General features: G+C 48.5%; 1 protein-coding gene across 1 annotated transcript in view; it reads right to left on the bottom strand.

Moving 5' to 3' along the window:
* SCARA5 (scavenger receptor class A member 5) overlaps positions 1 to 27400 on the bottom strand; it is a 108179-nt gene that overhangs the window by 35072 nt on the left and 45707 nt on the right. The window contains exons 4-6 of the mRNA XM_083733572.1: positions 17097 to 17771; positions 10940 to 11020; positions 1278 to 1376 (exon numbers count right to left, since the gene is read on the bottom strand). Of these exons, the coding sequence (XP_083589698.1) occupies positions 1278 to 1376; positions 10940 to 11020; positions 17097 to 17771 (855 nt within the window). The remainder of the gene's footprint in view (positions 1 to 1277; positions 1377 to 10939; positions 11021 to 17096; positions 17772 to 27400) is intronic.

Genomic DNA, 27400 nt, shown 5'->3' with positions numbered 1-27400 from the left:
TCAAAGTGCAAGTAGATAAGTAGGTACCTCTCCGGCGGGAAGGTAAATGGAGTTTCCGTGCACTGCTCTGGTTCGCCAGAAGCGGCTTAGTCATGCTGGCCACATGACCCGGAAGCTGTACGCCGGCTCCCTCGGCCAGTAAAGCGAGATGAGCACCGCAACCCCAGAGTCATCCATGACTGGGCGTAACGGTCAGGGGTCCCTTTACTTTTACCTTTACCTTTAGCCTCAGAAAGAAGAGACTGAGAGGAGATAGGAGAGTCACCTTCAAATAGCTTAAGGGCTGTCACGTGGAAGATGGAGCAAGCTTGTTTTCTCCTGCTCTGGAGGGTAATAATAATAATAATAATAATAATAATAATAATAATAATAATAATTTATTATTTATACCCTGCCCATCTGGCTGGGTTTCCCCAGCTACTCTGGGAGGCTTCCAACAGAACACTAAAATACAATAACCTATTAAACATTAAAAGCTTCCTTAAACAGGGCTGCCTTCAGATGTCTTCTAAAGATGTAAGAGCTGTTTGACAGTGGAATTTGCTGCCCAGGAGTGTGGTGGAGTCTCCTTCTTTGGAGGTCTTTAAGCAGAGGCTTGACAACCATATGTCAGGAGTGCTCTGATGGTGTTTCCTGCTTGGCAGGGGGTTGGACTCGATGGCCCTTGTGGTCTCTTCCAACTCTATGATTCTATGATTCTATGATAAAAGTCTGGTAGTTGTTTATCTCCTTGGCACCTGGTGTGGGAGATGTTCCACAGGGCGGGCGCCACCACTGAGAAGGCCCTCTGCCTGGTTCCTTGCAACCTCACTTCTCGCAGTGAGGGAACTGCCAGAAGGCCCTCGGGGCTGGACCTCAGTGTCCAGGCAGAATGATGGGAATGGAGACGCTCCTTCAGGTCTACTGAACTGAGGCTGTTTAGGGCTTTAAAGGTCAGCGCCAACACTTTGAATTGTGCTCGAACCGCTGGCTTGCAAGAAAGGAGATTCTGACTAAGTATCAGGAAGAACTTTCTAACGCTAAGAACTGTTTGACAGTGGAACAGACTCCCTTAGGAGGTTGTAGACCTCCTTTCCTGGAGGTTTTTAAGCAGAGGTTGGATGGCCATGGATTCTTGAGCTGTGATTCCTGCTTTGGAGGGGGTCGGACTAGATGACCCTCAGGTTCCTTTCCAGTTCCACACTTCTGAGATTCTAATGTTGGCATGCACTGCTGTGCTGATTCCTCTGAATGCAAGTGAGGAAGACATTCGGACCCTTCGAAACAGCGCATCGTACCTGCAACTCCATGTGGGCCAGGCATCCCTCGTGGGCCAACGTCTCCCTTGTCGCCCTTTAGCCCACGCTGCCCCATAGGTCCTCTTTCGCCGGGGAATCCTAGATTCAGAAAGAAAAGAAGGAAAAGTCAGGCCCGCAAGAGTCAGGATCCGGTGCGCTCCTCATGAAATTGCATGCTATTGTCGCAGGAAACCCCCCCTCCAATCATTCAGTTTGTAGAAACTCAACACACACACAACATACGCTAGGTAAAGAAGAAGAAGAAGAAGAGTTTGGATTTGATATCCCGCCTTTCACTCCCTTTCAGGAGTCTCAAAGCGGCTAACATTCTCCTTTCCCTTCCTCCCCCACAACAAACACTCTGTGAGGTGAGTGGGGCTGAGAGACTTCAGAGACGTGTGACTGGCCCAAGGTCACCCAGCAGCTGCATGGGGAGGAGCGGAGACGTGAACCCGGTTCCCCAGATTAGAGACTACCGCTCTTAACCACTACACCACACTGGCTCTCAAGGTAAAGGTACCCCTGCCCATACGGGCCAGTCGTGTCCGACTCTAGGGTTGTGCACCCATCTCGCTTAAGAGGCCGGGGGCCAGCGCTGTCCGCAGACACTTCCGGGTCACGTGGCCAGCGTGACAAGCTGCATCTGGCGAGCCAGCGCAGCACACGGAACGCCGTTTACCTTCCCACTAGTAAGCGGTCCCTATTTATCTATTTGCACCCGGGGGTGCTTTCGAACTGCTAGGTTGGCAGGCGATGGGACCGAGCAATGGGAGCTCACCCCGCTGCGGGGATTCGAACCGCCGACCTGACGATCGGCAAGTCCTAGGCGCTGAGGTTTTACCCACAGCGCCACCCGACATACGCTACGCTTCTGTTATAAATTCATAGAAAATCAACCATACATCGGATCTGCACCGCTCCACTTTTATTTACTCCATGAAGGAAGGACTACAAAATGGGGAAGGTTTGATACAGGCCAGCCATAATCCCTTGAGCATACCAGCACATCCACAGGAGCCCTGCCCAGTTGCTATGCCAACCCTGATGGTCCTAGACAGAAGACCATCAAGATCACAAAGAACTTGCATATAGGAGTGCATTCAGGACTGGAACAAAGGACAATAATCAGCTCTTCCCTCTGGGGGCAGGAAACTGCCAACTCCCTTTTGTCCTCTGGAAATGACTCATGGGGAGGGGGGGAGAAGGGAACCAGCCAGGTGACAAGATACTCAGGTTACTTCCACAACTCCTCCCTCAACCCCTCCTTTCTGTGATGTAGGTGTGATGTAGTCTTAGGGGTGTAGTTTGGGGGATTAGTAACTAATAAAAGTTGGCGTCTTCTTTTGTTCTGGACTTCCCTTTTGCCTCATCTTGTTGCGGGTGGGAGTCCTGTTGTGACAGTATCCAATAAAGGCCAAGCCTACAGGCTGCTGTTTTGCTCCAAGTTATCCTGGTTGGTGTCTTTGTTTTTGCCCAAGGGAGCCCTCGGATTTCTCCGTTAACACTATGGTTTCAATGGTGAACAACAAGAACCAAAACCTGGAGGCTCTCCTGTCTCCACACCCCAAATTCTGCCAAGGTTATAAAACTTATGGAGAGCCTGTGACCTTCCTGATATTGCTGAACTTCAACTCTCTTCAGCCCCAGACAGAGAAAATGTGCAGGATCCCATCGCTGCATGAATTTATGACTTAAGGGATGACTAGACAAACAAAGCCACTTCCGCCCTGCAGAGGAGGTGGTGTTGCGGGCGTCACGGCACCCCCGTGTGATTGGGGGAATCCCCGGCCGCGTCACCTCCTGGCCAGCCAATCAGCTGGATCTGGGGGCGTGGCCTGCTCTATTTAAGGCAGGAAGCGGCCGGGAATCTCCCTCTTTTCCCGCCTGCCAGCTGTTCCTGCTTTCCCCACCCTCCCGCCCTATAAGGTTTTTGTTCCTTGACCTTGCTATGGACCTTGGTTGGTCACCATTGAGGGACCTGGTAGGAATTTTCCCACTTGGCAAATTGGCACCAGCCACTTGGCTTTCGCCTACCTTGTAGCAAATCGTCACAACTTTCTGGGTATTGGCGGTTAGGCATTGGTATTGTTCTATAGATGGAAGAGGGGAGGCAGTGCCATCACCTGTCCCACATATTGAAGGGTAGTCCGATAAAGGATTCTGGGGGCCGTGGCCCTGTCCGAAGCCTATAGAGGTGAGGGCCCAAGGCACGCCCCCCAGCAGTGACCCCCGGAGGAGTTCCTAGTTGATGTGCATCAACAGGACTCCCCCTACTGGTGGTTAACCCTTCCCGGTCTTCAAGCGGACGGGCTGAAGTCGGATATAGTCGGTTAGGACCAATGCCTAAGCTAATACCGCTGATCACCTGTAACCAATAAAGTTGTGGCCTTTTTTAGCCCATTAACCTTAATAATTGTGTCTTGAGTCTTTATTTCCACTGGGTGGGTGGGTGGGGGCTGTAGAAACTCGCCATGCAACCATGAGTCTGTGAGAAAGATTTTTGCTCCAAGTTTGAAAAACAAATGAGAAAAACAAACTCTAACTCTAACGCTGCCTTTTGCTAAGCTCAGGAAAAGAAGTGGGATCCCAACCAGGCGAAACCTGCAGAGGGTCTATCTCACCCTATTTTTAAAATCCAAATGGAACCTTGCAAGTTACATATGTCAGTCATGAGAGTCTTCTCGTTGCATTTGCAAATTGCGGCTGCAGTCCCAGGACTGACCTCTGAGCAGACGTGGGCACAATAATTGCATATTAGAAGCAGAAGTCCATGATTCTATGATTCCATGAGAATCAATTTTGCAAACTTAGCAGATTGGCTTGTAAATGTAGTATCCTGATCACTGGGATCATTTTAGCCTCTCTGCATCATCATCATCATTAATTTCATTTCTTTACTGCTTTATATATTCAAGAAAAATCTCAAAGCAGTTTACAGCACATTAAAACATCAACAAAACAATCTGAGGAAAGTCAAATATAGAGTATAGAGTCAAAGCAACATAATTAACAGAAAACTAAAATATTCTCTTAAAGATTTCAAAATAAAACATTACAAAGGAAGTCAACTACAGAATACATATGCAACACAAACGAAGTTAACCCCCCAAAAATCTTAAATATTTTTTGGGGAAACCCCACCATTGCTAAGTGAAGTCAAATATAAAATGCACATTTAAAACAGCATAAATAACGAGAGACGTTGGCTGCCAGAATCTCACGCCCACTTGAGTTCTGTCTTCAGATCATCTACAGAAGTACCTTCTCCAGGTGGAAGGAGCCCACCTGCCTCAACGCAAATGGGGCAGTTGAAACTTGGGGTTATGAGACTGCATTCTGGTGTTTACTTCTCCCCCACTAATTTCTTTCTGTGTGGGGCTACCTTTGAAGGTGACCCGAAAAATACAACTAATCCAGAATGCGGCAGCTAGACTGGTGACTGGGAGTGGCCGCCGAGACCACATAACACTGGTCTTGAAAGACCTACATTGGCTCCCAGTACATTTCCGAGCACAATTCAAAGTGTTGGTGCTCACCTTTAAAGCCCTAAACTGCCTCGGCCCAGTATACCTGAAGGAGCATCTCCACCCCCATCATTCAGCCCGGACACAGACGTCCAGCTCCGAGGGCCTTCTGGTGGTTCCCTCGCTGCGAGAAGCCAAGTTACAGGGAACTAGGCAGAGGGCCTTCTCGGTGGTGGCGCCCGCCCTGTGGAACGCCCTCCCACCAGATGTCAAAGAGAAGAACAACTACCTGACATTTAGAAGACATCTGAAGGCAGCCCAGTTTAGGGAAGCTTTTAATGTTTAATAGGTTATTGTATTTTAGTGTTTTGTTGGAAGCCGCCCAGAGTGGCTGGGGAAACCCAGCCAGATGGGCGGGGTATAAATAATAATAAACTATTATTTATTATTATTATTATTATTATTATTATTATTATTATTATTATTGCATTCATTGCATTTCTTCATTGCATTTATATCCTGCCTTTTTCCTCGCAGAGCTCAAGGTGCCAGGCATCGCCCTCCCCTTCATGTAATTCTCACAACAACCCTGTCAGGTAGGTTAGCCTGAGAGGCAGAGCCTGGCCCAAGGTCTCTCTCTGAGCTTCATGGCTGAGGGGCGAGATTCAAACCCTGGTCTCTCCAAGGCCCAGGCGCAACTACCACTATGCCACACTGTCTCACCCACTAACTGCAGCCTGCCGTCCCATTTGCCAAGATCCTGGGGGGCGGCAGGCATATGTTTTCAATGAGGCAGCCCTGCGGCGGCTTTGAGACCTTTTCCTCGCGCGGTAACAGCTCATTTAGAGCACGGCCAGGAATCTGGATAGTTTAGAGTCTCTTTTCCAACTTTACGTTAACACAACATTACCGGACTCAGTGCCCAGAGGTACGATCGATGTCGGCTTTCTCTAAATTGCGAGGGGATGACAGTTTCTTGGAGAGCCTCCCGCTCTGTGGATGTCAATGAGATAAGATGCTAAGGCCACTCAGCTCTTAATCTCCTGAGCGTGGGAAGGATCCTTTCCTTAGGGCAGATCACTTCTGACAGGAGCAAGGCCTGCTAAGATGCACAACGATCTATTAAGAGGAGAGATGAGACATTCATCCCCCGAGAGGCAGTTGCGAGGAGCCGAAGTGAATCCTGGTACAAATTTTAATCTCGTCTAGATTCCTGTCTGCTCCGCTTGGAATACGTAGTGGCTTTTGCTGGGGAGAAGCTGGTGGAAGCACAGGAGTAGTTGACCTCTTTTCTCTTTGGTGATCCCTCATAGCCGGATCCAGCTACAGGCCTCTGTGAGGAGGGAGGGATCTTTGTTGTTTAGTCGTTTAGTCATATCCGCCTATTCGTGACCCCATGGACCCCACGAATTCTGGTGCTGGAGGAGACTCTTGAGAGTCCCATGGACTGCAAGAAGATCCAACCTCTCCATTCTGAAGGAAATCAGCCCTGAGTGCTCACTGGAAGGACAGATCCTGAAGCTGAGGCTCCAAGACTTTGGCCCCCTCATGAGAAGAGAAGACTCCCTGGAAAAGACCCTGATGTTGGGAAAGATGGAGGGCACAAGGAGAAGGGGACGACGGAGGACGAGATGGTGGGACAGAGTTTTCGAAGCTACCAGCAGGCAGTGGCGTAGCATGGGTTATCAGCACCCGGGGCAAGGCAAGTAATTTGCGCCCCCTAACCCATGGATTTGCGCCCCTAACCCATGGATTTCCCTAACCCCCAGATGTTGCGCCCAGTGCGGCCGGCCCCCCCTGCACCCCCACGCTACGCCACTGCCAGCAGGAGTTTGACCAAACTGTGGGAGGCAGTGGAAGACAGGAGGGCCTGGCGTGCTCTGGTCCAGGGAGTCACGAAGAGGCGGACACGACTAAACGACTAAACAACAACAATCTATCCAGCACTTTTAAAATGGCAAAAAAAATTCAAAAGTTATAAGAACAAACCGGAATTAAAACAGGGAGACGAGGTTGGTCGAGCTTGTTCTTCTTTCCCCAGATACTTGGAGCTCGGGCTGCCTCTCAGCATTTTGGGGGATTCCTTCCTGATCTTGAGGCCCCTTAGCAGACTGTGGATGGATTTTACCACGGATATATAGTGGTGGATTTATCAGTAACTGTGCTGGCCTTGGCCTTGGAGAAATTTGCTTTAAATGGGCCGATGAGCTGCACCTTCCTTAGGATACGGTGAATATGCACTTGGGTTTGGGCCAATGGAAGCCATAAGGACTGCTCTTTTTTCCTCCATGACAGTCTCCCGGCAGTCAAATTGCCTCATGTCAGCCTCATTACACCTAAACTGGTCTTGGGTGGCCATTGTCAAAACCCCAAAGGCTCCAAATACCTCTCATTTTAAAGATTTGGTATGCAGCACGGCAGGCACCGTCTGAATCCCAACAGGCAAGCTGACTATACTAACGGGAATTAAGTGGAATAGCCACAAAAATAACAATCATAAAAATCTTAGGAGCAAGCACTAGGAAATGTAACGTTAAAAAACATAAAAGCAGTCCTACAAACGATAAATCCTAGACTGCAAAATTCAACAAACCCCAAAGCCCACACACAGATAATTAAATCAGTTAAATTAAATCAAAGCCAGGCTCTGCTCTGCTCATCCGTGGCAGGAAACACATTCAGACAGGGAAAATCTCAATGGCAACAGGGAAGATTCCAGTCAAATGTTGAAAGGATGACAGGAAGATGCTTCAAATTGAGCTCGGCCATTGACCTGTTTTCCCCACAACTGTCCATTCCAGGGCCTGGCAGAAGATATCCAGGGTTTGGAGCAGGGGTCTTTCCCAGCCCTCAGTTTGAATCTTGCCTCTGCTTCCATTTGTCCACCCCCAACCCATCTTTAGTGGTCTCTCATTCAGAGCGAACAATTTGGGTTTTCTTTTAAAAAATCTTTATATTTTTTTTCAAAATACAGTCATACCTCGGGTTAAAGTCGCTTCGGGTTAAATCTTTTCAGGTTGCATCCCATGGCGACCCGGAAGTAACGGAACGGGTTACTTCTGGGTTTCGCTGCTCGTGCATGCGCAGACATTCAGAATGACAACACGCGCATGCTCAGATGCGACAAATTGTGACCCGCGCATGCGCAGATGCACAGACGCAGGTTGCATGCTGCTCATGATGCAAACAGGGCTCCGGAACAGAGGTACCACTGTACAAACATGACAGATAAGGAAGGAAGGAAGGAAGGAAGGAAGGAAGGAAGGAAGGAAGGAAGGGAGGGAGGGAGGGAGGAAGGAAGGAAGAATTTGGGTTTCCCACAGATTGGTGTTTGTTCTGTTTTATCGCTAAAGAGCCATATTTTCTAGGCATGGTCAAGTGGAAATTGTGGTTGAGCCCTTAGACAAACCACTAGCTCAGTTAGTTAGAGTGCAATGTTGAATACGCCAAGGATGCAGATTCGGTCCCCGTATGGAACAGCTGCAAATTTCTGCATTACAGGGGGTTGGATTCAGCCTTTCTCAGCCTGTGGGTCCCCAGATGTTGTTGGCCTACAACTCCCATCACCCCTAGCTAGCAAGGTCAGAGCTCAGGGATGATGGGAGTTGTAGTCCAACAACATCTGGGGACCCACAGGTTGAGAACCGCTGGATTAGATGGTCTTCAGGCTCGCTGGAATTCTGCGAGAGCATAAGTTGAGGAAGACACACTGGGAAATGCAGGATAAGCTTTGCAAGAGCTCAGGGGCACCCCAGCCCAATCCCAGCTTTAAAATCGGACCTCACACAGGGCATGTCCCAAGATAAAAACCCAGCAAGCAGCCACAGCAAGACATCCTCTTCTGTTCCACCCCCTCCCAGGCAATGGGGTGCCCCCAGGAAATCTAAATCCATCCCCGGCCATTTCTCCCATAACTCCGCCGTGCCAGAAATCTCAGGCAATTACAGGTGGTTAATGGTGGCACTCTTTCCTCCAGCCAAGAGCTTTCAGAGAGCACGTAACATAAGCTTCCACTTAGCTAGAAAATCGTGTTTTCCTTCAGGGCTTTAATTGAATTTCCCTTCTACAAACAGCGGTTTCGGTGAAGGAGGTGGAGGGGGGGGGGAAGGGAGTTTCTTGAAACTTTAAGCGGCTCACTCCAAACCCACAAAACAGATCAGAAGACCCTGAAAAATACCGGCACCACGCACCCCCTTTTGCATGCGCCAAGGTTTCCTTCCAGAGAGGGAGCCCCCCAGAGAGATAGCTGCCCCAACACAAGTCTTTTAAGCCGAGAGGAGAGATCTGCCTCTCCACTGCTAAGGCTAACCCTTTGCTTCCTGCCTGGGAGCCATCTGGTTAGTGGTTAGCGACGCAGTGCCAGGGTAAACTCAAGACCTTCCGCAAGCAAAGGGAGAAGGCAGCGAAGAAGAAAGTGTTCTTGTTTGTTTGAATGGAACCACGGAGGGCGACTGGCCTGCGATCAGACGGAAAGGATAAGAGCTGTTAGGGCGAAAGTGAAGCCTGCATTAAGAGCAGGAGAGTGTAAAGGCAATCCAGCAGGATCAGGCCAGTGGTTGTCCATCTAATCTAGCATCCTGCACTCACAGCGGCTGACCAGAAACCCGCAAGCAGAATTTTGCAGCCAAAATAAACTCTCTTGCAGGGTCCTTTCAGAGAGAACCTTTTGAGCACTTATGGCTGATGCTTGTTCTGATGTGCTGGCCGGTGGGTTCTGTAGCCCCAAACATCTGCAGGGCACCAAGTTGGGAAAGGCTGACCTAGACCATAATAATTTATAATAATAATAATTTATTATTTATACCCAGCCCATCTGGCTGGGTTTCCCCAGCCATTCTGGGCGGCTTCCAACACAACACTAAAATACAATAACCTATTCAACATTAAAAGCTTCCCTGAACAGGGCTGCCTTCAGATGTCTCCTAAAAGTTTGGTATTTATTTTTCTCTTTGACATCTGGTGGGAGGGCGTTCCACAGGGCGGGTGCCACCACTGAGAAGGCCCTCTGCCTGGTTCCCTGTAACTTGGCTTCTCGCAGGGAGGGAACCGCCAGAAGGCCCTCGGAGCTGGACCTCAGCGTCTGGGCAGAACGATGGGGGTAGAGACGCTCCTTCAGGGATACTGGACCGAGGCCATTTAGGGCTTTCAAGGTCAGCACCAACTCTTTGAATTGTGCCCAGAAACGTACTGGGAGACCAATGCTATCAACGTCCTTCCAAAGTTTCAGGCGGAATCACCTTGCCTGTCAACTCCTACCTGAGATCTTTTGAACAAGGACATTGAAAGAGCCTGCAGGATCAGGTCTGTGGTTCAGCTAGTGTTCCTACAGTTGCCAATCAAATGCCTATAGGAAACTGCAAGCAGGATTACGAGCTCAAGAACCTCCAGGAGTTTTCAGCCACTGCTATCCAGTGGAGGCAGAGTTGGCTAGTTGTCATCGATAGTCCTCTCCTCTAGGAAGTCCAAAGAAAATGCCTGGAATTGGGACATTTAGTATACACAGAGCTGTGGCAAACAGAGCACCTCGTATTTACAGGACCGTCTCTCCTGGCATGCCCCACAGAGGACCTTAAGGTCCATGAATAACCATAGTTTACAGGTCCCGGGCCCTAAGGAAGTCAGACTATCCTCCACCAGAGCCAGGGCCTTCTCAGTGATGGCTCCAACCTGGTGGAATGCTCTGTCCCATGAGACCAGGGCCCTGCAGGATTTAACCTCTTTCCATCTGGCCTGTAAGATAGAGCTATTCTGCCTGGCTTTCAATTTGAACGTAGCCTGATCTTTTATTCCTCTTCCTTTCGTTTTTATGAAGATTACCCGCTCTGGGATCCCACAGCTAATTCTCCCCTGGACTCCTCGCTGGCCCAAATAGGACTATCTTAGCCAGCTAGCCCTGGTGATCATCTAATGTTTATTGGATGGATTTCCCCCCATAAATTGATTTTTGAATTCTGAATTTATTGCTATTCACATTTTATACTGTATTTTATGCTGCTTTTTGTGGTATCAATTAAGTGTTTTAAATTTGTTCTTATCCGCCCTGAGCCCGGTTTTCTGAACTGGGAAAGGTGGGGTATAAAAAAAAAAATATTATTATTAGGTGAGTCAGAAGGAGTGCAATCTGCACTTGAGCTCTGTTCTCCTCCCCTTCAGTGCACCAACTCAGGACGCACACTGATGGGTCACATGATGCCTTACCTTGCAGGCCAGGTAAGCCAGGAGGACCAGGCTCTCCTTCCATCCCTTCGTTGCCTTGATCCCCTTTCGGTCCAGGTGGCCCTAAAATGGAGAGACAGAAGGGCGATGAGCCCTGGTTTCATTTCAGGTTACAGACTCCCCTAACCCAGAAATAGTACCTCGGGTTAAGAACTTTGCTTCAGGATGAGAACAGAAATCGTGTGGTGGTGGCGCGGCAGCAGCAGGAGGCCCCATTAGCTAAAGTGGTGCTTCAGGTTAAGAACTGTTTAAGGTTAAGAACGGACCTCTGGAACGAATTAAGTTCTTAACCTGAGGCACCATTGTACCACAATTCACCACATATTCGTCACATTTTTTATGCCTGTTTTTATTTCCAAAAAATGGGGTGCGATGGTTATGCGGTGGCGACGATCATGCAGTGAATTACGGTAGTAGTATGTACATGTGTACATAAACACATGCTCATTTTCAGAAACGTCTTGTTCCGGACACCAGTTTACCCACAAGATCGCCTTGCCCCATAAGTGCCTGTTCAACCACTTAGATGAATGGAATTGGCCCTTTTACAGGGGGCACATGCCCACCCCATATATGTAAGACTCGATCATTTACCATGGCGGCGGCAGCAGCAGCAGCAGCAGCAGTAGCAGTAATAATAATAATAATAATAATAATAATAATAATAATAATATGGAAGTCACTATGGGCGGCTTCCCCAAAAATATTAAAAATACAATAAAACATCAGACATTAAAAGCTTCCCTAAACAGGGCTGCCTTCAGATGTCTTCTAAAATTCAGATAGTTTTCAGATAGTTTCCTTGACAGATAGTTTCCTTGACATCTGATGGGAGGGTGTTCCACAGGGCGGGAGCCACTACCAAGAAGGCCCTCTGCCTGGTTCCCTGTAACCTCACTTCTCACAGGGAGGGAACCGCCAGAAGGCCCTCGGCACTGGACCTCATTGTCCGGGCTGAACAATGGGGGTGGAGATGGTCCTTCAGGGATACTGGGCCGGTATACACCTTTGAACTATTGATAGTGCCCTTCGTCATAAGATCTCAGGGCGATTCACAGATGGCTGGATCCCGGGTGTCCCAAGCGGAAAAGGCTTCCATTTCACAGAACTGCAAGCCATTCACTCTGTGCACAAGCTTCTGGGTGATGCTGGTCCAATTCCCCCATCTGTCCCCACAACGAACCCCAAAATGCAAGCGAGAGGCCTTCTCATTTAGTGCACTGACTCCATCTGCTAAAGTAAATCTCCGGCAACCCTTTGTGGTGAAGCCAATCCCGATATTACAAATCCAGAGGGTTGGGCACAACATCCAAAAAGAAAGCTCCTGGATTGACGGAGCACATGAGTTTCCACCAGATGGGAAAATGTGGCGTCAATGGCTCCCATCCCACCCTACTTAGGCTGCCTGGGATGGCAGATTTTGCAGCTTGAGTTTATGGGACAGGTCCAAATACCAACAGTGAAAATCTCTACTAAGTCTTTGCCTGAAGTGACACCTCAGACCACCTCACTCTTTCTCCCTGATCACTCAGAAATCATTTAAAGGTTTGCGGATGGCGCACAATGCATATCACCTACGAGGTCGCCTTATCCTCATATATAAAGCGGGTGGCGCTGTGGTCTAAACCACTGAGCCTCTTGGGCTTGCCACTCAGAAGGGCGGTGGTTCGAATCCCCACAACGGGGTGAGCTCCCGTTGCTCAGTCCCAGTTCCTACCAACCTAGCAGTTCGAAAGCACACCAGTGCAAGTAGATAAATAGGTACCGCTATGGCGGGAAGGTAAACGGCATTTCTGTGCGCTCTGGTTTCCATCACAGTGTCCCGTTGCATCAGAAGCAGTTTAGTCCTGCTGGCCACGTGACCCAGAAAACTGTCTGCGGACAATCGCTGGCTCCCTCGGCCTGAAAGCGAGATGAGCATCGCAACTTTATACAGTGATACCTCCGGTTGCGGACGGGATCCGTTCTGGAGCTCCGGTTGGATCCCGAGGTTTCCGCAATCAGAGGTGCCTGTTCTGTGCACACAAGCAACATGATAGAGCCCTACTGTGCATGTGCGTGCGTCAAAACACGGAAATATACTTCCGGGTTTGCTCCGTGCGTATCCTGAAGGATACTTAACAAGAGGGGCATGTAAGTAGAGGTACCATTGTATTCACCTCTGACTGGACTTAACTGTACAGGGGACCTTTACCTTTTGTGGCTCTGTGGTCTAAACCACTGAGCCTAGGGCTTGCTGATTGGAAGGTCAGCGGTTCAAATCCCCGCCATGGGGTGAACTCCTGTTGCTCGGTCCCAGCTCCTGCCAACCTACGGTAGCAGTTCGAAAGCAAGTCAAAGTGCAAGTAGATAAATAGGTACTGCTCCGGCGGGAAGGTAAACGGCATTTCTGTGTGCTGCTCTGGTTTCGCCAGAAGCGGCTTAGTCATGCTGGCCACATGACCCGGAAAAACTGTCTGCGGACAAACGTTGGCTCCCTCGGCCAGTAAAGCAAGATGAGCGCCACAACCCCAGAGTCGTTTGCGACAGGACTTAACGGTCAGGGGTCCCTTTACTTTTACTTTTACCTTACCCTCATATATGCCCACTTGATCAGCGGAACTAGGACTGTTATAGATGCCAAATAATACCTGTTCTGCATTTGTAGGAATTCAATTTTTTAGCTCCTTCAACCATTCCATATCAGGCTTGGTTTCCAGGTCCTTTACCATCTTGGTCACATTGTTCTGTACATTTCCCAGCTTGTCAATATCCTTCTTAAATGGTGGTGCCCAGAACTGGACACAGGACTCCAGATGTGGTCTGACCAAGGCAGAATAGAGTGGGACTATGACTTCCCTTGATGTGGATCCTAGACTTCAGTTGATGCACCCTAGAATAGTGCTAGCCTTTTCTTTTGCTGCTACATCACCCTGTTGACTCATGTTCAGGTTGTGGTTCACCAAGACCTCTAGATCCTTTTCACATGTACTACTGACAAGTCAGGTGTCCACTGTCTTATACTTCTACATCTGGTTCTTTCTGCTTATGGGTAGAAGCTGACATTTGCCCCTACTGAATTTCATTTGGCGTAATTCTGCAATCTGTTAATGTCATCCGGAATCCTGACTCTAGCTCCTGAGTTATTAGCTGCCCCTCCCAATCTATTACCACCATTTACATATTATCATTATTGGTTAAATTTGTATACCACCCTTCATCCATAGGGTGGTTTGCCGCATAAAAATACAAGATGAAAACATGACCTTTAAAGCCCTAAACGGCCTCGGTCCAGTATACCTGAAGGAGCATCTCCACCTCCATCGTTCTACCTGGACACTGAGGCCCAGCGCCAAGGGCCTTCTGACGGTTCCCTCCCTGCGAGAAGTGAGATTACAGGGAACCAGGCAGAGGGCCTTCTCGGTGGTGGCACCCGCCCTGTGGAACGCCCTCCCACCAGATGTCAAAGAGAACAACTACCAGACTTTTAGAAGACATCTGAAGGCAGCCCTGTTCAGGGAAGTTTTTAATGTTTGATGTATTATGGTATTTTAATATTTTGTTGGAAGCCGCCCAGAGTGGCTGGGGAAGCGCCACAATGTTACCGTATTTTTTGCTCCATAAGGCGCACTGGACCATAAGGTGCACCTAGTTTTTAGGGGGGGAAATCAAGAAAAAAAAATCTTACTTAATGGATTAAGTAAAAATGAATTGGTGAGAGAGAGAATGTAAAAATATAGTATACCAAGATAGTATACCCCCTCGACCAGCTTGTCCGGAGTTTTGGGCTGGGTTGCCATCAGTATGCCGATGACACCCAACTCTATCTGCTGATGGACGGCCATCCTGACTCGGCCGCAGATACACTGACCAGATGTCTGGAAGCTGTGGCTGGATGGTTACGTGGGAGCCGGTTGAAGTTAAATCCTTCGAAGACAGAGGTCCTCTGGCTGGGACGGAGCGATATGGGATTGAGGGGGCAACTCCCATCTCTTACGGGGGTGCAATTAGTGCCAGCATCATCCGTTAAGAGTTTGGGTGTAATCTTCGATACCTCCCTCTCTATGGAGGCGCAGATTACAGCTATAACAAAGGCGGCATTTTTTCATCTCCGCAAAGCTAAGCAGTTGGCTCCTTACCTCTCTCGCCCTGACCTACCCACTGTGATCCATGCGACGGTCACCTCCAGACTGGATTATTGTAACTCGCTCTACGTGGGGCTGCCCTTGAGACTGACCCAGAAACTCCAGCGGGTGCAGAATGCCGCGGCGAGACTCCTTATGGGGTCTTCGCTGAGAGATCATATTCATCCAGTACTATACCAGCTGCACTGGCTCCCGGTGGAGTACAGGATCAGGTTTAAGGTGCTGGTTTTAACCTTTAAAGCCCTATACGGCCTAGGACCCTCGTACCTACGGGACCGCCTCTCCCACAGAGAAATTTACGGTCTGCAAATAAAAACATCCTAAAGATCCCAGGCCACAGAGAGGTTAGGCTGGCCTTAACTAGAGCCAGGGCTTTCTCGGCCGCGGCTCCAATCTGGTGGAACGCTCTGTCACAAGAGACTAGGGCCCTGCGGGACCTGACATCTTTCCGCAGGGCCTGCAAGACAGAGCTGTTCCACCAGGCCTTTGGTCAGGGCGCAGCCTGACCCCCTCCTCTGGCAATCTGCACAGAATTTTGCTTGATGGTTGCCATCAATTTGATTTTAATTTGATTTTAATTAATTTTATAATGAATGTTTTTAGAATGTTGAACTATTTTGATTGTTGTTAGCCGCCCTGAGCCCAGCTTCAGCTGGGGAGGGCGGGATATAAATAAAATTTATTTATTTATTTATTTATTTATTTTTATTATTATTATTATTATTATTATTATTATTATTATTATTATTTTCTTTTATCCATTTTACTTTTTTTTGATGTTTTTCTATGTGTATTGCTTTTGCTTTTTTCTTTTTGACTGTTATATCTTTTTTCTTTTTTCCTGTAATTTCCAAACTCTAATATCTATCTATCTATCTATCTATCTATCTATCTATCTATCTATCTATCATCTCTATCTATCTATATCTATCTATCTATCTATCTATCTATCTATCTATCTATCTATCTATCTATAAAACCAGAAAAAAAATCTTATCCCCCCCCCCCCCAGCCCCAAAGAGCAAAGAAGCCAAGACAGCGAGCGGGATCCATCTCACTGGCTGTCTTGGCTTCCTCTTTTGCCGCACACAACCTCTCCTGGTTGGAGAGTCTGCACGCGGCTTTGGCAGAAGCCAAGACAGCGAGCAGGATGGATAGCCACCCAAAGCCTTTGGAGTGCAGAGGGACCTCGCACTGCGCTCCAAAGGCTTTGGGTTCCTTTCGATGAAGCCAGGAGAGTCTTGCTCTCCCGGCTTCAGCAAAAGGAACCCAAAGCCTTTGGAGCGCAGCGCGAGTTCCCGCTGTGCTCCAAAGGCTTCAGGTGGCTATCCCTGAAGCCTGGAGAGCGAGAAGGGACGTTGCTCACTGACCCCTCTCGCTCTCCAGGCTTCAGCGAAAGCAACGGGAAGCCTCCGGAGGGCGGAGGGAGCGCTCCCTCTGCGCTTCGGAGACTTCGCGTTGCTATTGCTGAAGCCAAGGAGTCTGCATTCGCTCCATAGGACGCACACACATTTCCCCTTAATTTTTGGAGGGGGAAAAGTGTGTCCTATAGAGCAAAAAATACAGTAATTTATATGGAACGAGAGAGGGCTGATTTTGGTGTGCTATTTAATTTGGCCGTGCCTTGTCCTGCACCTGCAGCTCATTAAACACGTGAGAACGAGTCAGCAAGCTTGTGAGAATGACTCAGCACAATATACAGTATAAATGCTCATGTGTTTGAGGCAAGCTTCAGAGCATTGTTGACATGCTGCAAGGAGACTGCATCTACAACTGTGTAAAACTGTATTATACTGTCAGTAAATCAACTGACTCTTCCTAGAACGGTTTGGTGTTGCTTTGTTCTTTTGGCACACTCTCCTGGCATTGCAATGGGCACTCTGAACATGCCCCAACATAAAACACATAATAGAAGCAAACCAAACCAATAACTTCCCCCACCCTCTATTTTGCTCCCTGCAAATTTGTTGAGCATCCCCCTGTGAGAATAGCGGCCTTTCCCGCTCCACCCCTACCTCGTATGACCGAGATGTCCCTCAGGGCGATGGAGTGCTCCCAGTCCTTGAGTCGGAGGTCCTCGGTCACGTTGTTGAGGATGGCCAACTCGTGCTTGAGCTGCTGCTCCATGGCGATGTGGACGAAGCGCATCTGGCGGGCGTCCTCGCTGGCGTTGCTGATCAGGACCTGCAGGTCCTGGATGCGGGTGTGATGGATGCCCACGTCGTAGGACAGGGTCCGGTTCATGCTGCCCACCTCCCCGCCCACCATGGTCAGCTGGTCGCTCAAGCCCTCCACCCGGGACGCCAGCTGCGTCAGCAAGCCCTCGTGGTGCCTCAGGAGGAGACGGCTGCTGTTCCCCTCCACAGAGACCTTGTAGATCTCCATCTGTGCCAAGTCGCTCTGCTGGTTCAAAGCCTCCCGTAGGCTGGAGACCGCCTGGTCCGTCTGATCCGCTTGGGACCGCAGGCTTCCGAGGGCCCCTTCCAGCTTCTGAAGGGAGCTGGTCAACAACAGGAGAGAGTCAGAGTGGTTCTGGAGAAGGTCCTGGAGGCGCCAGATGTGATCCAGGAAGTCCCCTTTGAATGGTTGCTGCAGAACCTTCAGCTGGAGGTCCCGGAAGCTTTCGTTTAACCGGTTGACGTTCCCCGTTAGCGCCTTCAGGTCTTCTGGAGAGCTCTGAGGCCTGGAAACTGGGGAGAGAAGAAGGAGGCATCTCAAGGCACAGAGAAAACCATAGATCCCTCAGGACATGTCTCCTTGTACATGGGGCAGTGGCAGAGGCTCCAATACCTTGGCCACCTCATGAGAAGAGAGGACTCCCTGGAAAAGACCCTGATGTTGGGAAAGATGGAGGGCACAAGGAGAAGGGGACGACAGAGGACGAGATGGCGGGACAGTGTTCTCAAAGCTACCAGCATGAGTTTGACCAAACTGCGGGAGGCAGTGGAAGACAGGAGTGCCTGGCGTGCTCTGATCCAGGGGGTTACGAAGAGTCGGACACGACTAAACAACAACAAGTTTTTAGAGGAGGAAAACACACACACAAAATATTCTGAATCGAATGTTGTACTAAACTATTTAAAGCAGCAAAGCAGGCAGCTTCTGTCCCCTTTGCTGCTTTAAAGTTAACCAACGGAGGAGGGACGGATGGGAGCCATGGTTCCCCTTCCTTCCCTCCTCTGTGGCTCGCTTTAAAGCAGCAAAGCGGACAGGAGCTGCTTACACATCCCTCCTCCGCGCAGCATTCACTTCATAAGACGCACAGAGATTTCCCCTTACTTTTTAGGAGTGAAAAAGTGTGTCTTATGGAGCGAAAAATACGGTAAATGTGGGAAGATTCAGGACTGATAAAAGAAAATCCTTCTTCCTGCAGCATGTGGGTAAACTATGGAACTCCCTGCCACAGGAAGCAGGAATGAGACCAACTTGGATGGACTTAAAAGAGGATGAGACAAATTCATGGAGGACAAGGCTATTCGTGGCTATGAATGACACGAATTGCCATTTATTTCATTTCATTTAGTGCCTGCTATTTATTTATGTAAAAATCCATATCCCGCCCCCCTGGTATCTCCATGCCTTTTGGGATGGCTAACCGCAATGAAAACCCACTATAAAATTGATTTTTATGGTAGTGTTTCATTGTTTTCGCATGCATTGTTGAGTACCTCTTGCAGAGTTCTAAACATTCATCAGTTTAGAAATGGTTTCAGCTAAAATAAAAGCGTTTACGAGGCATGCATAGAGAAATTTGGAAAGCACATCTATGAATTCATCTCAAGCCTAACTTTCTAGCAGAGTTTGGGGACGGTCTCTTTGCTTCCCAAGTTCTGACTCTCTGGGGGTTTGAAGGAAAGATCACAGAAGGCTGGAAGCTCCTTGGGGTTTTTGTTGCCCAGCTGTTTAAAAATGTCCAGATCCTTGAAGAAGGCCAAAAGGACCAGGTTGCACTGTCTGTCCTGCCCGCCTCCTCCTTGTAATTCCTTAATAATCAGGTTTGCTTTCTGGATTGGCAATTTGGAGCCTGGACTGGACTCTCTGCACTGTAATTGACTCCAGCTGAGGTTTGTGGGCATCCTGGAGTGGGAAGCTGGCAAGATCCCTGGAGTTGCCAATCATTGACCCTGGCAAAGAAGCTGAGATTAAAGGGCAAGCGAATTTTAAGAGATGATCCCAAAGAGGGATACACCAAACCCTTTTAAACCCAAAGTCTAGAGAAGGGGACGGAATAAGATTCAGTCCACCTTGAGAAGCAAACCTTCTTAATCGACACATTTGAATGCAATGAGAGAAGCAGAGCACAGCTCTCCTTTGAAATTTGCACTTCTCCGAATTTTGCAATGTAGTTCTCCTGAACTTTGCATCTTAGACAAAATTGCATATTGTTATGAATTTTTGGGGGGAGGAGGGCTTGAGTCTGGGTCCCTTCCAAACCCGCAATCTTGTTTCTGTGAGGGTAGAATGCATAAGAAGAAGCCTGCTAAATCAGCTGCTTTGTCAAGGTAATGGTTTTGGCTGGCTAGACAAGTACCATGGACATATCCGAAGAGGTTGCTCTGTTGCCGTGGAGACAAGTGGGTGGGCCTTTTCCTACCTCAGCTGGCTGGAGGGGATAAGAAAAATGAGAACCTGGGGAAAACCAAAACAGATGGATCACCCATCCCTAATCAAAACATCACACAAAAATGTGTTTATTAGGAGAACATAAGAGTCTGCTTATGGGGGAGACTCTTGAGAGTCCCATGGACTGCAAGAAGATCAAACCTCTCCATTCTGAAGGAAATCAGCCCTGAGTGCTCACTGGAAGGACAGATCCTGAAGCTGAGGCTCCAAGACTTTGGCCACCTCATGAGAAGAGAAGACTCCCTGGAAAAGACCCTGATGTTGGGAAAGATGGAGGGCACAAGGAGAAGGGGACGACAGAGAACGAGATGGTGGGACAGTGTTCTCGAAGCTACCAGCATGAGTTTGATCAAACTGCGGGAGGCAGTGGAAGACAGGAGTGCCTGGTGTGCTCTGGTCCAGGGGGTTACGAAGAGTCGGACACGACTAAACGACTAAACAACAACAACAACAACAAATAAATGGACACACCACAAAAATGTGTAGAAATGAATCGGGGGGAAATGAGACATGGAGAGAATTCGTGACCACTATCAAATGTTCCTCCTCTACAAACTTTTCCAGAGGCACCAGAGCCTACTAACGTCTTGACCCAGCTCAAAGACCAGCTCAAATCTGGAACTGCAAACATGGAAGGCTTCATCCTACAAGCAGTGAGTGCCAAACCAGAGACAAATTTAAGCCAGGGGGCATCTCCTGGCCTTCAGAGTAGCCGCAGAATTGACTCTTCATTCCAGAAGGATATTTTCAGAGAACTGAGCACAAATGGTATGAGGGCAGGCAGAAGGAACTGGGGATGTTTAGTCTAGGGAAGGAAAGTATTGAGTATTTTAAATATTTAAAAGTATGTCGGGGGGAAAGGGAGAACAGTTTAGTCAACCCATCAAAAGCAGGAGACGAAAAACACTTGTTTAAAGTGGAGAGAGGTGGAAACAAGGTTTTGCAAAGCATCCTAGGAGCTGCTTCTTAAGAATGGTAGAGTTGGGTTCCTGGGGTCATCTAGTCCAACCCCACTCCTAGCAATTGGTATTTAGAGGAATACCACTTCTGGCAGTGAAAGCAGGACATATTCATCATGGCTAATAGCCACTGATTCTCCACTAATTTCCCATGGCCATTAGTGGAAAGGAGGAAGCAATTTGGACTTTACTTATTTATTTCATACAATTTATGTAGCGTTTAAGGGCCGTATTGTTAAAGCTCTGGTTTTCCCAGTAGTGATGTATGGAAGTGAAAGCTGGACCATAAAGAAGGCTGATCACCGAAGAATTGATGCTTTTGAATTCTGGTGCTGGAGGAGACTCTTGAGAGTCCCATAACTGCAAGAAGATCAAACCTCTCCATTCTGAAGGAAATCAACCTTGAGTGCTCACTGGAAGGACAGATCCTGAAGCTGAGGCTCCAAGACTTTGGCCACCTCATGAGAAGAGAAGACTCCCTGGAAAAGACCCTGATGTTGGGAAAGATGGAGGGCACAAGGAGAAGGGGATGACAGAGGATGAGATGGTGGGACAGTGTTCTCGAAGCTACCAGCATGAGTTTGACCAAACTACGGGGGGCAGTGGAAGACAGGAGTGCCTGGCATGCTCTGGTCCATGGGGTCACAAAGAGGCGGACATGACTAAACAACTAAACAACAACAACAATGTAGCGCTTGATTGCAGAAAAGAGGTTTCTCCCTCAGCAAATGAGATGTCTACAGCTGCCCCACTAGACAAGACCACATCTGTTTCTGGTGCCCAGTTTGAGAGGTCACACCCAGAGGCTATGAGTTCTTTCAGTTTACATATTTATACCTTGCTTCCTTCCCTTGCCCCATGCACAACAATTTTTAGACTAAAGTGGCTTGCAAAGGATAAATGTAGGTGCGAGCACACAAGACAGGAGTGTAGAAATGAAAACAGGAAAGGAGAAATTGAACGGTTCACTGGACAAGCAAAAATTGGACATGCAAAAATAGGTAGCATAAAACTGGACCTCGTGAGGGCTACCTTTCACGAAAAGAACTGCAGCTCAGGCTAAAATGCTTTCTGTTGTGGTCCCAAGAGCAAACATTTTGCACAAGACTGTTTGTGTCTGCGAGGCTACATTATGAAAACACGCTTCCTTATTGGAAACAGGGGTGTTGGGACACAAAGATGGGGAAAGGAAGACAACAGAGGACAAGAACTTTAAAAAAAAGAATGGGAACAATTTATAATGTACTCAGGAGACCATTGTAAGCAGATGAAAACTTTAGCAGGATTTTCATCTCACTTGTAAGGTAGCAAAGGCTAAGGATAATTCAGATGGACCAAAAATTTGGATAATGGATTGATATGCAGTTCTAAATGTTGACATAGGTAACAAAGGTAAAGGTAAAGGACCCCTGGATGGTTAAGTCCAGTCAAAGACAACTATGGCATTGCATCGCTCATCTCGCTTTTAGGCCAAGGTGGCCGGTGTTTGTCTGCAGACAGTTTTGTGGGTTGTGTGGCCAGCATGGCTAAACCGCTTCTGGTGCAACAGGACACCATGACAGAAACCAGAGCGCATGGAAACACCGTTTACCTTCCCACCACAGTGGTACCTATTTATCTGCTTGCAGCAGCGTGCTTTCAAACTGCTAGGTAGGCAGGAGCAGGGACTACTGAGCAATGGGAGTCCACCCCGTCGTGGGGATTCGAACCGCCAACCTTCCGATCAGCAAGTCCAAGAGACTCAGTGGTTTAGACCACAGCACAACCCGCATCCCTATGTTGACATAAGAACCCATGGAGGGGATGGGGGGGCGGAAGTCTGGAGATTCAGAGAAATCTCTTTACAGTCATACCTCGTGTTGCGTTTGCTTCATGATACGTTTTTTCAGGTTGCGTCCCACGGCGACCCGGAAGTACTGGAAAGGGTTACTTCCGGGTTTCACCGCTCGCGCATGCGCAGACGCGCAAAATGACTTCATGCGCGTGCGCAGACGTGGCGAATCGTGACCCGCGCAGGCACGGGTTGCATTCTGCTCATGTTGTGAACGGGACTCTGAAATGGATCCCTTTCACAACCAGAGGTACCACTGTATATAGTTTTGCAATTCTCTCTGAGATAAACTTGCAATTGTAAAATCAAATAAAAATGATTTCAAAGAGGAAAAGGAAGACAGGCCATATTCAGCTGGGGGCTCCTGAATGTCAAGGTTTCAAGGTTTCAACCTATGTGGTTGCTGCTTCTCTGCGCCCCCCCCCTACTGGGAGGGACTGATGCGGTTGCTAGGCAACCCCTGTTGTGTGTTCCACAGCTGGCCAGGACCGGAGCAGCAACGTGGGAGGGAGGGAATTTGAAAGGATACGCACAGGCCAAAAACATGGGTGGAGCACCCCGTTCTTTGTGGGCTCCAGAACTGGCTGCAAGTTGAGACCTGAGACCTTTTTGTCAGAACGTTCTCAGAGGGTTAGAGTAGGGTCACATATGTCCACAGCCCTTAGCCTTAACACCGGCTCACCACAGGGTTGTGTGTTGAGTCCCCTGCTCTATACTCTCTATACGTATGATTGTACAGCCATTTATTCCAGCAACAAAATCATCAAGTTTGCTGATGACACTACGGTGGTGGGGCTCATTTCAGGAGGGGATGAGTCCGCCTATCGGGACGAGGTGGAGCGGCTTTGTGCTTGGTGTGGAGAGAACAATCTGGCTCTTAATACGACTAAGACCAAGGAATTGGTGGTGGATTACAGGGAAAAAAAGGCGGACATTCAGCCCTTGTATATCAACGGGGAACGGGTGGAGAGGGTGGCGGAATTCAGGTTTTTGGGAGTGACTATCGATCAGGGCATGACTTGGAGCGCAAATACCACTGCTCTGGTGAAGAAGGCCCAGCAGAGAATTTATTTCCTCAGACTTTTAAAGAAGAACAATCTGAGTGAGAGACTGCTGGTGTCCTTCTACCGAGGCTCCATAGAGAGCATTCTCACATACTGTATTTGTGCCTGGTTCTCCAGCTGTACAGCTAGGAAGAGGAAGGTGCTCCAGAAGGTCATAACCACAGCCCAAAGGATTATTGGTCATCCCCTCCCATCTTTGGAAGAACTGTACGGTTCCCGCTGTCTTAGGAAAGCAAACAATATCCTGCAGGATGCATCTCACCCGGGACACAGTCTGTTTGTACTACTGCCTTCTGGCAGGAGATACAGAAACATCAAGTCAAGGACAAATAGACTGAAAAATAGTTTCTATCCAAGAGCTGTGGCCTTCTTAAATGCAGTAACTCGATAGTGTGACCTGGGAGTTTGATGGGTGTGGGTGTGGGTGTGGCTGGAATGTGGTTTGTTTGGTTGTTGTTGTTGTGTTGCTTTTGTTGTTTTTAAGGGATGGCATCCAATTTCGTTGCACTTGTGCAATGTTGCACTTGTGTAATGACAATAAAGAATCTATCTATCTATCTAAACATGACTTTGGCCTTGCCGGTCCAACTAACACCCCTTCCAAAACAAAAAACAGAAAACCCTACCACTAAGCCATGCTCTCTACGCACAGCAAAGAAAAACTCAAATGCAAAAGGAATGCAGTAATACAAGCCCGTTTTTCTTTTCACTTCTAGGGGGTTAAACATGTTCTGCAAGGCTGGGGCAATGCAGGATGAGAGCCAGACCCAAGCAAATAATAATAAAATAGTCATTAATGGGGGGGGGGGGGGAAATATTCCTAGTATCCACCTGGCCCTGAGCCCCTGGTGATGCAACTGCTTGTTTATAGTGGGGGGAATAGGAGAGGATATTAATGGAGCACATTTGGTACAAATTAGAGCACAGAGCGAAGCCGGCAAGCTTTCAGGTTGCGCTAAGCAGGCTAGGCTGTGGGATTTGAAGAGCTAGTCGCTAACTGGAGGTGGAACTGCAGGGGGATTTTGGGGAAAGAGGATTTGGAGATGGGATTACGTTCTCCGCAGAGCGAAAACAGCTCTGGCTGTTTAAACTGGCCTGGTTTTCTCATGGTGCGCTGGAGCTTGCTGCTGGGTGCGATTCTTCGGCAAGGGAGAGGCAGTTGCCACAACCAGGAGGGTTATTTATTATTTGAAAATCCCGCTCTGGTGGGGACATTCTCCTGCACAAGCTGCACTGAAAGAAGCAGGAACTGGCCCTCTCTGAACCATGATTCCCTGGGTAGAGGGGCCGGCTGTTAAAGCACTCTGAGGGAAATGGGGATCTCCTAGCTACCCTTGGAAAACTACAGTTCCCATGGTTCTTTGAGGGAAGCCATGGCGGTAAAAAGTGGTTTGATGCTGCTTTAAATGTATAGCACCCCCACTCTGGGCAGCTTCCAACAAAATATTAAAATACCGTAATGCATCAAACATTAAAAGCTTCCCTAAAGAGGGCTGCCTTCAGATGTCTTCTAAAAGTCTGGTAGTTGTTGTTCTTTGACATCTGGTGGGAGGGCATTCCACAGGGAGGGTGCCACCACCAAGAAGGCCCTCTGTCTGGTTCCCTGTAACTTTGCTTCTCGCAGTGAGGGAACCGCCAGAAGACCCCTGGCGCTGGACCTCAGTGTCCGGGTAGAATGATGGGGGTGGAGACGCTCCTTCAGGTATACTGGACTGAGGCTCTTTAGGGATTTAAAGGTCAGCACCAACACTTTGCACTGTGCTTGGAAACGTGCTGGGAGCCATGCTTTCAGGACCAGTGTTATGTGGTCTCTTTCAGGACTGGTGTTATGTGGTCTCAGCGGCCGCTCCCAGTCACCAGTCTAGCTGCTGCATTCTGGATTAGTTGCAGTTTCCGGGTCACCTTCAAAGGTAGCCCCACGTAGAGCACATTGCAGTAGTCCAAGCGGGAGATAACCAGAGCATGCACCACTCTGGTGAGGCAGTCCACTGGCAGGTAGGGTCTCAGCCTGGGTACCAGATGGAGCTGGTAAACAGCTGCCCTGGACACAGAACTGACCTGTGCCTCCATGGACAGCTGCGAGTCCAAAATGACCCCCAGGCTGCACACCTGATCGGGGGCACAGTTAACCCATTTGGGACCAGGGAGTCCCCCACACCACCCGTCCTCTGTCCCCCCAAAACAGTACTTCTGTCTTGTCAGGATTCAACCTCAATCTGTTCCCTCACTGTGAGAAGGACATCTGGAGGCAGCCCTGTTTAGGGAAGTTTTTAATGTCTGATGTTTTATTCTGTTTTTAATCTGTTGGGAGCCACCCAGAGTAGCTGGGGGAACTCAGCCAGATGGGTGGGGTATGTATGTATGTATGTATGTATGTATGTACAGTGGTGCCTCGCAAGACGAAATTAATCCATTCCGTGAGGCTCTTCGTCTAGCGGTTTTTTCGTCTTGTGAAGCAAGCCCATTGACAGCTTAGCGGCTTAGCGCTATTAGCAGTTTAGCGGCTAAAAGGCTATTAAAGGCTTAGCGGCTAAAAGGCTATTAGCGGCTTAGCGGCTTAGAAAAAGGGGGGGAGCGAAAAAAATCGCAAGACTCGCAAGATGTTTTTGTCTTGCGAAGCAAGCCCATAGGGAAATTGGTCTTGCGAAGCGCATCGAAAAACGGAAAACCCTTTCGTCTAGCGGGTTTTTCGTCTTGCGAGGCGTTTGTCTTGCGGGGCACCACTGTATAAACTATTATTATTATTATTATTATTATTATTATTACACTGGGAACCGCAGGAGGCGAGAGGTGCTCTTGTGCTTATATCCTACTTGTGGGTTTCCCACAAGTGTCTGGTTGGCCACTGTGAGGACAGGATGCTGGATTAGATGGGTCATGGGCCTGATCCACCAGACTCTTCTTCTGCTCTTGTTAGAGGGCTACAGTTGTCCTCAGGTCCTTCTTGTGAGCTTCCCTTGAGGGCATCTGGCTGCCCACTTTGGCCATGGTGCCTTGACCCAGCTGTAGGGCTCTTCTTGCATCCCCCTGTCATTATCCCGCTTAACATTTGACTAAAAACACGAGACCGCCTTCTAGTTCCACGCAGTGTTTCTTCCTGAGCTCTTCCAGGGCAAGGAGCCCCAGCTTTGCAAGAAAGGGAGGGGAAGGGGGAAAGTATTGCACGCTCTGCAAGATCTCCACGTGGCTGGTCCTTGCACAACCACCAGTCACATCTCATCTCTTTGTGCTGCCATCGCATCTGCAGGAGGCCAAAGCAAGGATGCGTTTCTCTGAGGTTTCTCCGGGTCTCAAGGCAGGGCACAGGCAGCGAGACGGAGCTTTTGAAGAAACAAAAACATCTCTCCAATTGCATTTTTTTAAAAAAAAAAAATTAAGAAGTTCTATCTTTGAGCTTGCAAACACAGCATGTCAATTGTTTCACAATTTCCACACTTCCTGGCGCAGAGCTACAGGGCTGGAAGAATTTTGGGTGGTTTAGCTGACAGAGTGTTTGCTGGGACAGGACCAGAAAGGAGACAAGCATAAAAAAAAACAAAAAATGGGAATAAAGTCTATTTGTAGAGGCACATAAAGTAGATTTCTGGCTCCAGACAAGTTAGTGGAACCTATTTGATAATGGGACCCCCACTGGCAGTAACAGGGTTGGTTCATTTCCTGGTTCAGACATGCGGCAATCATTGCGCCTTTGGGATCTGGATTCAGGATAAAAAGATGGGTGGAAAAGTTTCTCTGAAAAGCTCAGAGTTGCTTTCCTTTGATCAGAGGGCTTCTGCTTAAGGAGGGAGAGCATGTGCAGAGTTATTCTCACCAGCAAGAAAGGCTGAAGCATTTGGGACCTC

The sequence above is a fragment of the Podarcis gaigeae genome (assembly GCF_964106915.1).
Source record: "Podarcis gaigeae genome assembly, chromosome: 3".
Lineage (NCBI taxonomy): Eukaryota > Metazoa > Chordata > Lepidosauria > Squamata > Lacertidae > Podarcis > Podarcis gaigeae.
The sequence above is the reverse complement of the archived record's forward strand: the minus strand, read 5'-3'. Positions and strand labels throughout refer to the sequence as shown.